The following is a 15,606-nucleotide window of genomic DNA, read 5'->3' on the forward strand; positions in this document are numbered from 1 at the left end:
CAGAGGAGACTTCCTGCAGAACCAGACCCAGAGGAGACTTCCTGCAGAACCAGACCCAGAGGAGACTTCCTGTAGAACCAGACTCAGAGGAGACTTCCTGCAGAACCAGACCCAGAGGAGACTTCCTGCAGAACCAGACTCAGAGGAGACTTCCTGCAGAACCAGACCCAGAGGAGACTTCCTGCAGAACCAGACCCAGAGGAGAATTCCTGTAGAACCAGACTCAGAGGAGACTTCCTGCTGAACCAGACTCAGAGGAGACTTCCTGCAGAACCAGACTCAGAGGAGACTTTCAGCAGAACCAGACCCAGAGGTGACTTTCAGCAGAACCAGACCCAGAGGAGACTTTAAGCAGAACCAGACTCAGAGGAGACTTCCTGCAGAACCAGACCCAGAGGAGACTTTCAGCAGAACCAGACCCAGAGGAGACTTCCTGCAGAACCAGACTCAGAGGAGACTTCCTGTAGAACCAGACTCAGAGGAGACTTCCTGCTGAACCAGACCCAGAGGAGACTTCCTGTAGAACCAGACCCAGAGGAGACTTCCTGTAGAACCAGACCCAGAGGAGACTTCCTGCAGAACCAGACCCAGAGGAGACTTCCTGCAGAACCAGACTCAGAGGAGACTTCCTGCAGAACCAGACCCAGAGGAGACTTCCTGCAGAACCAGACCCAGAGGAGAATTCCTGTAGAACCAGACTCAGAGGAGACTTCCTGCTGAACCAGACCCAGAGGAGACTTCCTGCAGAACCAGACCCAGAGGAGACTTTAAGCAGAACCAGACCCAGAGGAGACTTTCTGGAGAACCATACTCAGAGGAGACTTTCAGCAGAACCAGACCCAGAGGAGACTTTCAGCAGAACCAGACCCAGAGGAGACTTTCAGCAGAACCAGACCCAGAGGAGACTTCCTGCAGAACCAGACTCAGAGGAGACTTCCTGTAGAACCAGACTCAGAGGAGACTTCCTGCTGAACCAGACCCAGAGGAGACTTCCTGCAGAACCAGACTCAGAGGAGACTTCCTGTAGAACCAGACTCAGAGGAGACTTCCTGCTGAACCAGACTCAGAGGAGACTTCCTGCTGAACCAGACTCAGAGGAGACTTCCTGTAGAACCAGACCCAGAGGAGACTTTCAGCAGAACCAGACCCAGAGGAGACTTTCAGCAGAACCAGACCCAGAGGAGACTTTAAGCAGAACCAGACCCAGAGGAGACTTCCTGGAGAACCATACTCAGAGGAGACTTTCAGCAGAACCAGACCCAGAGGAGACTTTCAGCAGAACCAGACCCAGAGGAGACTTTAAGCAGAACCAGACTCAGAGGAGACTTCCTGTAGAACCAGACCCAGAGGAGACTTCCTGCAGAACCAGACCCAGAGGAGACTTTCAGCAGAACCAGGCCCAGAGGAGACTTCCTGCAGAACCAGACTCAGAGGAGACTTCCTGTAGAACCAGACTCAGAGGAGACTTCCTGCTGAACCAGACCCAGAGGAGACTTCCTGTAGAACCAGACTCAGAGGAGACTTCCTGCAGAACCAGACTCAGAGGAGACTTTCAGCAGAACCAGACTCAAAGGAGACTTCCTGTAGAACCAGACTCAGAGGAGACTTCCTGCTGAACCAGACCCAGAGGAGACTTCCTGCTGAACCAGACCCAGAGGAGACTTCCTGCAGAACCAGACTCAGAGGAGACTTCCTGCTGAACCAGACCCAGAGGAGACTTCCTGCTGAACCAGACTCAGAGGAGACTTCCTGCAGAACCAGACTCAGAGGAGACTTCCTGCAGAACCAGACCCAGAGGAGACTTCCTGCAGAACCAGACTCAGAGGAGACTTCCTGCAGAACCAGACTCAGAGGAGACTTCCTGCTGATCCAGACCCAGAGGAGACTTCCTGCAGAACCAGACCCAGAGCTTGCTTGTTTGACAGATGATTGTTAACCTTTGGGTTCTTTTCAGCCAACTCTCAGAGAGCGTTGTGACCAAAGCTAACGGCCACATAGGAGGCCCGTTGTCCACGGACTTCAAACCCAGACCCGCCACCCTGGACCGGTCCACCCAGACCGAGCCCGGCCCCCCGGGACCGGAGGCCGGGCAGGACCGGGTCCCCCTGCACAGGCGAGTCCTTAGCCTGCAGCTGGAGGACGCCCTGCCCCCGGGTCCGCCCGGGTCCACGTCCGGGTCGGGCCAGGCCAGACTGCACCGCGTCCCCGGCATGGAGGAGGAGGACGAGGAGCCGGAGGAGGACGAGGAGGGCGGGGGGGAGCCGGAGAAGGATCTGGCCTGGATGTCTTCGGTGGAGGAGCCCATCCAGCCCGCCGCCGTCCGGGGCCTCCAGAGGGAGGACTTCCGGGCCCGGAGCTGCTCCCCGGAGGAGCCCGGCTCTGCCAGGACCTCCGAGCAGACCCCGGGGCCCCGCGCCGCACCCCCCCAGGCCCCGGTCCTCAGAGGACCGAAGCCGCTGTGCGTGGTCTCGCCTCACCGCCGCCCTCCTCTCCCTCTCTGGACCAATCAGCTCTCACCCTCTCTCTGATTCGCCCTGCAGCCGCTGCCTTCGGGGTTTCCTTTCCGGCCCACTCAACCCTCTCCTAACACCTTCCCAGCATGAGGCGGGTCGCTCTGCACCTTTAACCCTTTGATGACTGTTTGCATGAGCAGAGCGGTAAGCTCTCTTTAACCCGCCGTGCGCCGGAACGCCGCTTCATTTCTGGTGGGGGAAACACATGCGGCAGAGCCTCGGCTGATCCGAGAAACCAGAGAGACCTGGCGCTCGCTGGGCGAGAGGAAGCAGTGAGCGGTCCGGTTTCAGTTCCTCCGTCTGAGCCCGGTGACGTAGAAACGCCGAGGCTTCTCGTAGAGAAGAGAGTCATCAGGAAACGAGGCGTGTCACAAGAAGCCTTCAGATACACAGCCAGATGAAATCTGCCTTCAGACGCTCTGATTGGCATCTAAATTCCGTTTCTGAGCTCAGGCATGCAAACTGCTTTCGCAGGAAACATTTTTTTTAGTCTTGTTAGTGTTAGGCAGTTTCCACATCAGGTCTTTGAAATTCCTGGACTGTTTCTCACATTAATGCTGTCATTAGTCTGGAAACGGAGCGTCCCGGCATCGAATCTGATCAGAAGCCGTACTGCTGGGAAACTGAAACGCAAAGAAGGTTTAGAACCAGATCAACAAACACAACAAATCCAGCAATCTGTGGCTCATCAGTTCAAAACCACTTCAAAATAGACAGAAATCAGTTAGAAACCAGTTCTAAACCGACTCAGACCTGACAGAAACCAGTTCAAACCAGATGGAAACCAGTTCAAACCAGACAAGAACCAGTTCAAACCAGAAAGAAAGCAGTTCAAAATCAATGCAGACCAAACAGAAACTAGTTCAAAACCAGACAAGAACTGATCTGGTACCATTATGACCTGAGTTGGTGCCGGTCCAGTTTTCTGCTAAAACAGTCCTGATCCATGAAGGTCTGGACTGAAACACAATCTGTGAGCAGCAGATCCTTCAGGCCCAGTGAGGGGGAGTCCACCATGAGACCACAAGAGCTGCGGTTTGGAAGGCGTCATTAAACCATCTAGTCAAACTCTTTCAGATTGTCACATTTTACCTTTTTTAAAATATATTATTATCTGTTTGCTCATAATGCATCAGCTCACGTCACCTGTCGGTGCTCATAAAGTTATGGCTGATATGGTGAGAATTTCTGGAAAGGCTAGTTGATGTTGGAAGCTCTGGTCCTGGTTCTGGTCTCCTGGACTTGGTCGTTTTAGAGTTGACAGTCAGTGTGATGATCCCACTCGGAGTCGCTGCACTAGATGTGTTTTCCTCGGAATGCGGTGTGACCGGGGCCTGGGCTGAACCCGCTAACAGATCCTGAACCCTCCCGTCGATTCATTTCCCTCGGGGGCGGGTATGAACTCGTTCCCCTCGGGGTCGGGTCCGTTCCTGATTCCCCTCGGGGTCGGGGTCAGGTCCGGGACTCGTTCCCCTCGGGGTCGGGGTCGGGTCCGGCCCTGATTCCCCTCGGGGTCGGCTCCGGCGTGACGGATTCCTCCTGTGGTGCCTCAGGGTTCGAAGGAACAGCGAGAAGCTGGCGGGCCAGGACAGTCAGAGGAAGCGTCTGGACAAGAAGGCGGCGTCTTCGGCTAACCTGCTCGCCCGCTCGCCCAGCCTGGAGAAGTGAGCCCCGCCGCCGCCGCTCACTTTTTCCAGCACGCCGCTGGACTCCGGCCTGGCGGACAGTCGGCTGCTCTGCTCTCTCTCACTTCCTGTCTCTCCTCTCCACAGCCGGGCCAAGGACCTGATGTCCAGCGCAGGTGAGGACCGGCGCCGCCGCCGCCGCCGCTTCGCCTGCAGCAGGCTGAACGCGTTTCCTTTGTATTTCTTAGCCGTCCGAACCCACAGGTCGAACATGAAAGGTGAATAAAGGCACAGAAAAGATTCCGCTAATTCAGAGACGTTCATCGATCAACAGAACCAATCTTTTCAAAGTAAAGGAACAAAAATCCAACCGCAGTCCAGACGCCCTCGGCGACGGCGCTCACGTGGTCCGGGGAGCCGTCCCAGCGTCACGCCGCCTCTGGCTCGCCGCCGGCGGGCCTCCTCCCAGAGCGTGCCTGTGGTGAAGCGGCGGCGGCCGCTGGGCTGTGGTCGATCCTCATTCCCGCTGCTCCACAGCGATCTGGGAGTTACAGTCTGAAAATAGTTCCCAGCTGCCGTCAGACGCTTCTCGGCGGGTTCTGGAGAGAAAGTGACTTTTCAGAGATTTTCCCAGCGTGTTTCTGCTGAGAGGAGGGAGCGAGGAGCTGCAGCGTTAGTTTTACTGTGGCAGTAAAGAGGAAGACTCTCCGCTCTGCCTCGTCACAAGGAGGGAAAGAAGAGGGTCTGCTCACTTCATCGTAAAACGCTTCCAGTCTGTGGAATTTGTGTTTCAGGCAGTAAAAAAAAGAAATGCCTTTTTTTTTTTCAATAAAAAAAGAAATATAGAAACTGATACTGGATAAGTATTGAAATTAAAACTGTAAAAGGAAAAAAAGATGCAGAGAATCTTCTGTTATTGTTTGTTTGGCAGCCTGATGGTTCAGGAATTTTAAAAGAAAAGAATAAAACTCGTGTTTGACGTCCTGATTTTAGTAAAGTCAGATTAGAAACTGGCTCCTTCTGAAAATATAGAGCAGACTGGAGAATCTCCATTAATACCAAAACGTGCCATTGTTATCATTATATATTTACATGTAATTTATGGATTGGGTCAATTAATTTAATAATTCTTTAAATCATTTTATGACCTACTTTATAAAAGAACTAATCAGCTTTATTGATCTCTGGTCCGACGTGTCACTCCTGATGTCTCACTCCTCCTGCTTTTTCACCCTCCTGCTGCGCCGCTCTCCAGTGTGCTCTGTTGTGACCCGGTGTTCTTGTGGCTGCAGGTTCCTCCGGCTCCAGGAGGGGAACCTACGGTCAAGGTAGGCCTGCTGTTCACCCCACATCCTGAGGGTGGCGCTGCTGCTCAGTGAGACCGCAGGAACTCAGGACAATACGCTGGACCTGCAGGAGCTGTAGACTGAAGGAGTTCAGGTCTGAGGATGACGTGAGGAAGATGATGTGAGGCAGGTGTGTGTGTGCTCCAGGACAGTCCATCAAGATGTTCATCCGGGGCCGGCCCATCACCATGTACGTCCCGTCCAACATCCAGAACTACGAGGAGCTGAAGATGGAGCCTCCGTCCCAGAGGCTGGAGCTGGACTGGGTGTATCCTTCCACCGTTCATCCCTCACCCCCCCATCCCTCATGCCTCCATCCTGCTGCTGGATCAGGGTCGTGACCTTGACCCGACCTCCAGGTATGGGTACCGGGGGCGGGACTGTCGGGCCAACCTGTACTTCCTGCCGACAGGCGAGGCGGTGTACTTCATCGCCTGTGTGGTCGTGCTCTATCACATCAACAGCCGCACACAGCGGCACTACCGCAGACACACCGACTGCGTCCGCTGGTCAGTGACACACACACACACACACACTCACACACACCGACCCGTGCTGCAGGTGTGTGCCGGCGCTCTTCCCGCCGTTCCGCCGGCGGTGTGTCGACACACGTCCCTGAACCGCTCCGACCGGCCAATCACGGCGCGGTCACACACTACAGGTGACAAATGGAGCGTGGCTGGGAAAGCCTTCCCAGAGGCAGGAAGTGACTCACTCCCAGACCCTTCACAATAAAAGCAGGCCGGGAGCTTCCACAGGAAGACTCAGCAGAGCGATCGGGAGTTCTGTCAGTTATTTGCAGTGGTGGAGAAGCAGCTGGAGGTTTATTGACCTGTCTTTTAAGGATTCGAATCTCTTTTCTCAGAATTCCAACTTTATTTTAGTTTCAAATGAAAAAGTCAGAATTCTCATTTCCAGAAAGCTTCAGGAAAAAGAGAAGGTATGTAGGAAAAAGCAGGTTTTGGGTCTGACTGTTGACGTTATCTTTGAGAAAAGTCATATTTCTGATTTGATTTGTGACTTTATTTGGTTTCATTAAACATTCTGGCAAATGTTCAGAAGGAGAAGAAGTAAAACAGGAACTGTGAAGTTTGAAAAGTTTGAATCTTGACAGAAAACAGGCGGGACACTGATTTAAATCCTACTGAGAGAAGCTGGGAATTCTGGGAAAAAGATTAGAATTCTGTCAGCATTGTGACTTTGGTCTGTCTGACAAAAAAATTATTCTAAATTTCATTTAACTTTGGAAAAATAAACAAATGAAAAACAGTTGGGAATGTGGTTCTGATCTGGACCAAATGAAGGGGGCGGGGCCTGTTCGGGGTTTTCACAGAGACATCAATTCAAACCTCACAGCTCATTTTCTGGACACTGTACAGTAAATAAACCATTGATCCAGTCCCCCCTCTTCTCTTCAGCCTCACCGTCCATCCTGATAAGGTCCGGGTGGCGTCGGGTCAGATGGCCGGCGTGGACAAAGACGGGAAGGTGACCGCCGCCGTCAGACGCACCGGGCGATTTACAGGAGCCGCATTATCATAGAGTATATCTCCTGTGTGTGTGTGTGTGTGTGTGTGTGTGTGTGTGTGTGTGTGTGTGTGTGTGTGTGTGTGTGTGTGTGTGTGTGTGTGTGTGTGCGTGCAGCCCCTGCAGCCCTGTGTTCACATCTGGGACTCGTCCACGCTGGTCACCCTGCAGCAGATCGGCCTGGGAGCCTTCCAGAGGGGCGTCGGCTCGGTGGCCTTCTCCGTGGCGGTGAGTCGGTCCCCGACGCTTCCTCTGGTGGATTCAATGGAGCCGATACAGTCACAATAACAGCTTCTTCACTTCCTGTCACACACACTGTAGAAAAGGCCACGAACTTTGTTTATAGTTTGCATATGTCTGGAGTAAATGTATTTAGTTGCCACACGGGGTTATAGTTCACGGAGGTGTATATGTCACGCCGTCTGGCCGCCACGCCCCCCTCCACACCTGTCGCTCAGTGCCGACAAGACAAGAGCAGCAGTGCACGGGGTGAGGGATCGATAGACTGTGTGCGTCATTGACAAAAAACCACACACACACACCCACGCTCACGATACAGATAGATAGATAGATAGATAGATAGATAGATAGATAGATAGATAGATAGATAGATAGATACTTTAATAATCCCACGTAGGAGAAATTCAGGTGTCTGAGTCGTCACACATTTATACAGATAAAAGACTCATACAGACAAACATATAAAAGGGACAGATTAAAAGTTACCAGCAATGGTAGTAAAATGCACATGTTCAAACAGAGTTGTTCTGCAGTCTTATAGCTGAGGGAAGAAATGATTTTCTAAAACACTCCATCCTGCTGCTCATACAAAGAAACCTTTTACTGAGCTGACTTTGCTGAGCGGATAGTGTCGCATGCAGTGGATGTTTTGTGTTTCCAAGGATGCCCTGCATTACAGCCTTCATTCTCCTTTCGAGCATCACTCCCACTGAGTCCACCTTCCTCCCCAACACTGACACAAACCTCTTAATCAGCTTATCCAGCCGGTTGCTGTCCCTCTGGGTCATATTGCACCCTAACAAACCACCCCAAAGAACAACGCACTAGCCACCACAGACTGATAAAAGATGTAGAGCATCTCACTGCACACGTCAAAAGATCTCAGCCTGCGCAGAAAGTAAAGCCGAGTCTGTCCTTTCTTGTACTCGGCGTCTGCCTGTACGGACCGGTCCAGTTCATCGTCCAAATGGACTCCCAGGTACCTGGAACTGCGCACCACCTCAGTCTCCTCACCAGTAATGATGACAGGCCGATGGGAGGGCTTCCTGCTAAAGTCAGTGATCATCTCCTTGGTCTTGGAGGTGTTGAGGATCAGACCACTGCTCCTGCTCCATTCAGTAAAAGAGGAGATGACCTCCCTGTTCTCCCTCTCATCCCCTCCTCCCACACCTGCCACCACTCCCGTATCATCAGAGGACTTCTGGATGTGGCAGGCTGCAGATTTATATGCAAAGTCAGATGTGTATAGTGTGAAGAGGAAGGGAGACAATACTGTCCCCTGCAGTGCTGCTCACAGAGGTGTGTATGTCACACCAGAGGTGTGTATGTCACACCAGAGGTGTATATGTCACACCAGAGGTGTGTATGTCACGCCAGAGGTGTGTATGTCACGCCACAGGTGTGTATGTCACGCCAGAGGTGTGTATGTCACGCCAGAGGTGTGTATGTCACGCCAGAGGTGTGTATGTCACGCCACAGGTGTATATGTCACGCCAGAGGTGTGTATGTCACGCCAGAGGTGTGTATGTCACGCCAGAGGTGTGTATGTCACGCCACAGGTGTATATGTCACGCCAGAGGTGTATATGTCACGCCAGAGGTGTATATGTCACGCCAGAGGTGTATATGTCACGCTGTTTGTACAGTTTGTATGATGAACTATGAGCTGTGAGTAAAACCCTTTGTTCACCTGCAACCTGCCTCCTCATTACTCTTCACCCCAGTAGTGGCCGCAAGTGGTGTTCTGGCCGACACACCGGACATGAACAGAAGACAATTTGATAACACTTTACTTGAAGCACCCGGTATAACACATTATAAGTAGTTATAATCACTCATACATGATCACAATGCTTTATAACCCACTCTACAGCATAGGGTTAGGGTTAGGGTTCGGTCCTGGTGTTGTGATCATTTATGAGTGTTTATAACTGTAGCTACACGTGTTATAATGGCATCATAATGCTTTATAAATGTACTTATAATGTGTTATGCAGGGGGGCTTCAAGTAAAGTGTTACCGACAATTCATAATTCCAGAACTAGTCCTAATCCCGACCGGGATTCCTCCGCTACACTCACATACACAGACACACACATACACACACACACACACACACACACACACACACACACACACACGCATACACACACACTCGCTGACGTTGCCGTGTGTGTTTCAGGACTCGGGGGCCTTCCTGTGTGTGATCGACGACTCCAACGAGCACATGCTGTCTGTGTGGGACGCCACCAAGGGCACCAAGCACGCCGAGGTCAAGGTGAGGTATCAGATCCAGGTCTGGGATCAGGTCTGAGGTCTGCAGGCTGACTGAAGAGTTGTGGTCAGGACTGAGGGCGGGGCCTCCGTGACACTTTGACAGACTGGCTGTCGTCTGCTTTCACCTCATTGGCTCTGCTAGCCGTCTCTCCTCATCATCACATCTATCTGCAAATCTGGGCCGCCAACTGGACCTGATCCCCGCTCGGTCGTCTTCTCTGTGTCAGTTTGAGGCTCCACAGGTCCTGAAAGTCACGGACAATGTCTCCTGGACCGTTTCAGGGTCAGACTGTGTTTCAACAGCTGAACTGTCAGGATGGACTTTTATACGTGAGGGGAGCGGGTCTGACCCGGTCTCAACCTTTAAGAACCTGGAGGAACCGGTCTGAACCTGTAGAAACCTGGAGGAACCAGTCCCAGCCCCTAGGAACCAGTCTGAACCTGTAGGAACCAGTCTAAACCTCTAGAAACGGGTCTGAACCTGTAGAAACGGGTCTGAACCTGTAGAAACCGGTCTGAACCTGTAGGAACTGGTCTGAAAAAGTAGGGACCAGTCTAAACCTCTAGAAACCGGTCTGAACTTGTAGGAACTGGTCTGAACCTGTAGAAACCGGTCTGAACCTGTAGGAACTGGTCTGAACCTGTAGGAACCTGTAGGAAGCGGTTTAAATCTTAAGGAACCGGTCTAAGCCTGGTGGTGCGCAGCTTCACGTCACACACACGCACACACACATTATGTAACGGAGGGGTGGGGGGGTGGGGTGGGAGGTTTGTCTCTGCATAGCGGGGAAACTCCCAGCATGCTCAGCGGTGTCTTCACAGACTTGTGGGGTCTCCACTCTGATCCCCCAACACCCCCGCTTCCCTGAGGCGGTTCCAGCCCGGCCGCCATGGCAACCATGTAAATGTTTCATCCTGTGTGTGTGTGTGTGTGTGTGTGTGTGTGTGTGTGTGTGTGTGTGTGTGTGTGTGTGTGTGTGTGTGTGTGTGTGTGTGTGTGTCAGGATGATTGCCCCCCTCCCTGCCCGGTGCAGTGGAACCGTCCATATGCTCCACCGCCGCCATGAATGGAGCTTTTGTGTTCCGACGTGACGCTGCTGTTCTGTTCCAACACACTCCCAGTGTGTGTGTGAGACGACACACACCGCAAGTCAACTTAAAGGTCATCCTAAGGCCCGTGGACCAACAGCAGCCCGCCACAGGGCTCCATCACGGCCCACAGGACAAGATCAGAAAGAGTGAAAATGAAGAAGAAAACATGAACTTGAGTAGTTCAGCAGGGTTTACATCTGATTGGTCCTGAAGTAGCGGTGAGGTCAGAGGTCGATCGGTCCTGTCGGGCTGACCCGGTCCTGTCCGTCCTGCCGTCTGTCCAGAGCACCAACGAGGCGGTGTTCGCGGTGGAGTTCAACCCCGACGACAGCTCCAACATCATCACCTGCGGCAAGTCCCACGTCTACTTCTGGACGCTCAGCGCCGGCCAGTTCACCAAGAAGCAGGGCATCTTCGGGGTGAGGCCGGCGTCCGCGTCCGCCGCACGTCCCACTGGGCCGGGGCCGGGTTGACCCCTGACCCCACAACGCCATCCCTGTCCTTCACAGAAATACAAGAAGCCCAAGTTCATCCAGTGCTTCATCTTCAGCCTGACGGGGGACGTCCTGACCGGGGACTCCGAGGGCAACATCCTGACCTGGGGCAAGTCGGCCGCAGACATCAAGACCCTGGGGAAAGGGGCCAAAGGTCAGGGGGCATCATTCAGTCGCAGCTCTGAACCCTGATGGTACCTCCAACTTGCTTTGGTGGATCGAACCAGGTGGTCTTCCTCCTGTCTTGCAGAGACGTTCCAGATCATGCGTCAGACCAAAGCTCACGAGGGCAGCGTGTTCACCCTGTGCCCCCTGCAGGGCGGCGCTCTGCTCAGCGGGGGAGGGAAGGACCGCAAGATCATCCGCTGGAGCGCCGACCTGGCGCCGGAGAGAGAGTGTGAGGTGTGTGTGAGGTGTGTGTGCGCGTCTGTGTGTGTGTGTGGCTCATTAACCAGATCCTCTGCCCAGATCCCAGAGAACTTCGGGGCGGTCCGCACGTTGGCGGACATGGAGGACGGGGAGCTGCTGGTGGGCACGACGAGGAACGCCATCCTGAGAGGGAGCTTCTCTGACGGCTTCGTGGCCATCGTGCAGGTAGGGTGTGAGCCTGCAGGGGGCGCCAGCAGACCGCCGCTGTGTCCTAAAGATGATGCTGATGAGTGTGTGTGTGTGTGTGTGTGTGTGTGTGTGTGTGTGTGTGTGTGTGTCAGGGCCATGTGGATGAGATGTGGGGTCTGTCCACTCATCCCTCTCAGAACATCTTCCTGACCTGTGGTCATGACAGACAGGTCTGTCTGTGGAACACTGAGGAACACAAACTGGACTGGAGCCTCATTCTGGAGGTACTGCTCTCTCTCTCTCTCTCTCTCTCTCTCTCTCTCTCTCTCTCTTTCTCTCTCTCTCTCTCTCCCTCAGTCTGTCTCACTCTCTCTCTCCCTCTGTTTTTCAGGAATACGGTCTGTGTGCTGACTTCTGTCCGAACGGTTCGGTGGTTTCAGTCGGCCTCAGCACAGGGAGGTAAAGAAACAGTCACTGTGCTAGCTGTTAGCGTTAGCGTCCGTCTTCATGAAGCCATGTCGTCACCAGAGGAGGAGCTTCTCATTAATCCTGAACTGATTTAGTCCACATGTCCTCTTTGTGACATTAGCATTAGCATGTAGCTTCTCTTTCTAAACCTGACAGTCGCAGCAACAGCACCATAATCCACATATGTGCACATTAATAGGTCGGCTTAAGTTCCATTAGCATTTATATTATCAGCTCAAAGCTGTAATCTAGTGCTTATATTCTTTGAGATGATGGAGCCACCATCACCTCTTATTTGTGGGTCTCAGTTTCCACACCGAGAGGTGAATTATTACCTGCCAGTGGTAATCAGATTACTCCGTGTCTTCCTGTCTCACTGCCAGGTGGGTGGTGTTGGACCTCCTGACCAAGGAGGTGGTGTCAGAGTTCACCGATGGGAACGAGCAGCTGTCCGTCATGAGATATTCACCAGGTCTGTGCTCATCCACATCACCGTGACCTTAATATGACCTCACCATCACCTTAATATGGCATCACCATGACATTAATATGACATCACCGTGACCTTAATATGACCTCACCATCGCCTTAATATGGCATCACCATCACCTTAATATGGCATCACCATGACATCATTGTGACTTCACCACGACGTTATATGACATCACTGTAATCTTAATATGACATCACTTTTACCTCAATATGACTTCACCATGGTGTTAATATGACATCATTATGATATCATCGTGATCTTAATATGACATCACCATGTGACCTCAATATGACAGAACCATGACCTCATTGTGACCTCATTATAACTTCACCATGACCTTAATATGACATCATCCTGACCTTAATATGACATTATCATGACCTCGTTATAACTTCACCATGACCTCATTATGACCTCACTATGACTTCACCATGGTCCATGGTGGATTGTGATGGCTGAATAATGAGTAAACGCTGCACCATGAAGCCAGCTTTCTAGAAGAAGTGCTGCTAAAGCTTTCCTTCAGTAAACAGGAGTTCAGTCAAAGAGTGACTGTGCTTTACGCAGTGCTAATGCTAAAGCACAATGCAGGGTGGAGAGACAGCAGCTGTGCAGCTCAGCGACATGAGAGAAAATCAACCCCCTTCAGCTCCATGAGTCCACAGAAACCTGAAGGTTCCTCAGAGTTTCCACTGTGAGTGGAAGTGAACTCAGAGGATCCTGAAGCGCTGCGTTCATCCCTCCTGTCTTCACAGACGGAAGCTTTCTAGCGGTCGGATCTCACGACAACTTCATCTACATCTACAGCGTGACGGAGAGCGGCCGGAGGTACAGCCGCTTCGGCCGGTGTAACGTGAGTGAGGACACCTTCTGCTGCAGTGTGTTCGATTTGAAGAGAGACTCTGGTTAAAACCAAAATATCTTAAAGATGAACAAAACTCAGGTTCAATACATTTTCAAGTATTCATGGAGGGACTGAGCCAAACTATTAGAAGAGTTCAAAAAGCTTCTTTTCGCTCTTAAATTGTCCATTAATATATTTACACAGCGAAGTCATATCAAACTGTAGTTTAACTGTTAGATTAGCTCACGGCTTCATGCTGAGCATCCTGGCCAGTCGATAACGAGCTAAATGAGCTAAAATTCCAGCTTTATTAAATAACATGTCTTTGAAATCTGCCAGAATGTTTGATGTTTATTGAATGGGTAAAAAAATCTTTTTTTTTTCACTTTTTGAAGAGAAGTATTTTACTTGTACTTTTTTTTCTTTTCTGTTATTGATTTTGATAAATTACTTTAAGTGATTTTTGCTGTTTTTCCTGTTTTGCTGTTTTTTCCCTGGTTTTTCAATTTCATTATTTCTTTAATTTATAATTTTTTTAATTTTAACTTTTGCAACATTTTATCTGTTTTAGATGTAAAACTGAAAACAGTTGAATACGGATTCCTTGACAGGAATCTGAATTAAGCCTAAAGGGATACTTCATCATTCTGGCAAATTGGCCCATTTAGCCCAATTCTTTAGTCATTTCGAACAGTATACTTACTTTTTTTACTGAGGGCGAGCTGTTGTTTATTCAGAGGTGAGTCGAGGAAGATTTTCAGGACGGACACAATGGAAGTGGACGGTATTTTGGTTCCCCCTCGTCAAACTCATCAAATACACAATCCAACAACCCCAAAACACTTTGGTGGACACGTTATAATCCGTACATTCACTACGCTGTGGAACACCAACAAATAATATTGTAGCGTTACGACACTGAAGCAAATACTGGGAACTACTTTTTCTTTTGAGATCACTACGCCCAGACGCCATGTTTAGTAAGTAGTTCCGTCTTAGCAATCTTCACATAAACAACTCAATCTGGTCATTTTGCATTAATATTTCACAGCGTAGTGAATGTGTGGATTATAACGTGTCCACCAAAGTGTTTTGGGGTTGTTGGATTGTGTGAGTTTGACGAGGGGGAACAAAAATACCATCCACTTCCATTGTGTCCGTCTCCCCGACTCGCCTCTGAATAAACAACAGCTCGCCCTCACAAAAAAAGTCAGCATGCTGTTCGAAATGACTAAGGAATTGCGCTAAATGGGCCAATTTGCCAGAATGTTGAAGGATCCCTTTAAGATGTTTGTACTGTTTCTATTCTTTATATTTTTTCCTGTTCTTGTTCTGTAGTTGTTTCTGATGTTGTTTCTCCTCTCAGGGTCACTCCAGCTTCATCACTCACCTCGACTGGTCCAAAGACGGAAAGTACATCATGTCCAACTCAGGAGACTACGAGATCCTCTACTGTGAGCAGCACAACCACACACACACACACACACAGAGGTCAGAGGTCAGCTGAACGCGGGTCCTGACGCGTGTCGTTCCAGGGGACATCGCGTCGGGCTGCAAGCTGCTGAGGAACCGCTTCGAGAGCAAAGACAGGGAGTGGGCTTCGTACACGTGTGTGCTGGGATTCCACGTCATGGGTGACAAACACACTTCCTGAACACCTCAAACTTCACCCAAATTCACTTTCCAAAGGCTCTGCTGCAGGCTTAGTTTACACTATTGACGTTAAGTTCAGGCCAACATGTGTGTGGTACGGCGGAGGCAGCATCACAGGTCGGGCTGCCCCGCTGAACCGGTGCTGTCGCTCAGGTGTGTGGCTGGAGGGCTCCGACGGCACGGACATCAACGCGCTGTGCCGCTCCCACAGCGAGAGGGTGGTGGCCGTGGCCGACGACTTCTGCAAGGTGCACCTCTTCCAGTACCCCTGCCCCAAGCTCAAGGTACCGCCACTGACTCCCAACGCCCACCAGAGGGCGCCATGGCACTTTATTTTGAAAGAACCTGTTTGGAGATCAGACCAGTTTTGACAAATAATTTAAATTCACAATTGAATTTAAATTATTTGTTAGAATTGCAGCATTAGTTAATCTTTAAACCTTTTAAATTGAAAATCCTAACCTGCTCCTCCCCTCA

The 15,606-nt window shown here is 51.0% G+C and overlaps 1 protein-coding gene across 2 annotated transcripts in view; it reads left to right on the plus strand.

Annotated features, from left to right (window-relative positions):
• Positions 1 to 15,606, plus strand: part of eml3 (EMAP like 3) — a 32,127-nt gene that overhangs the window by 15,500 nt on the left and 1,021 nt on the right. Inside the window, exons 4-23 of one of the 2 annotated variants that reach the window (XM_030088445.1) lie at positions 1,955 to 2,458; positions 4,067 to 4,177; positions 4,286 to 4,314; positions 5,431 to 5,466; positions 5,632 to 5,752; positions 5,844 to 5,993; positions 6,903 to 6,972; positions 7,129 to 7,239; positions 9,433 to 9,528; positions 10,904 to 11,038; positions 11,129 to 11,267; positions 11,364 to 11,515; positions 11,582 to 11,707; positions 11,824 to 11,955; positions 12,063 to 12,130; positions 12,523 to 12,611; positions 13,388 to 13,485; positions 14,843 to 14,930; positions 15,012 to 15,110; positions 15,283 to 15,413. In XM_030088445.1, the coding sequence (XP_029944305.1) occupies positions 1,955 to 2,458; positions 4,067 to 4,177; positions 4,286 to 4,314; positions 5,431 to 5,466; positions 5,632 to 5,752; positions 5,844 to 5,993; positions 6,903 to 6,972; positions 7,129 to 7,239; positions 9,433 to 9,528; positions 10,904 to 11,038; positions 11,129 to 11,267; positions 11,364 to 11,515; positions 11,582 to 11,707; positions 11,824 to 11,955; positions 12,063 to 12,130; positions 12,523 to 12,611; positions 13,388 to 13,485; positions 14,843 to 14,930; positions 15,012 to 15,110; positions 15,283 to 15,413 (2,485 nt within the window). The remainder of the gene's footprint in view (positions 1 to 1,954; positions 2,459 to 4,066; positions 4,178 to 4,285; positions 4,315 to 5,430; positions 5,467 to 5,631; positions 5,753 to 5,843; positions 5,994 to 6,902; positions 6,973 to 7,128; positions 7,240 to 9,432; positions 9,529 to 10,903; positions 11,039 to 11,128; positions 11,268 to 11,363; positions 11,516 to 11,581; positions 11,708 to 11,823; positions 11,956 to 12,062; positions 12,131 to 12,522; positions 12,612 to 13,387; positions 13,486 to 14,842; positions 14,931 to 15,011; positions 15,111 to 15,282; positions 15,414 to 15,606) is intronic. The other variant, XM_030088446.1, reaches the window with a different exon arrangement.

The sequence above is a fragment of the Salarias fasciatus genome, chromosome 3 (genome assembly GCF_902148845.1).
Source record: "Salarias fasciatus chromosome 3, fSalaFa1.1, whole genome shotgun sequence".
Classification (NCBI taxonomy): Eukaryota; Metazoa; Chordata; class Actinopteri; order Blenniiformes; family Blenniidae; genus Salarias; species Salarias fasciatus.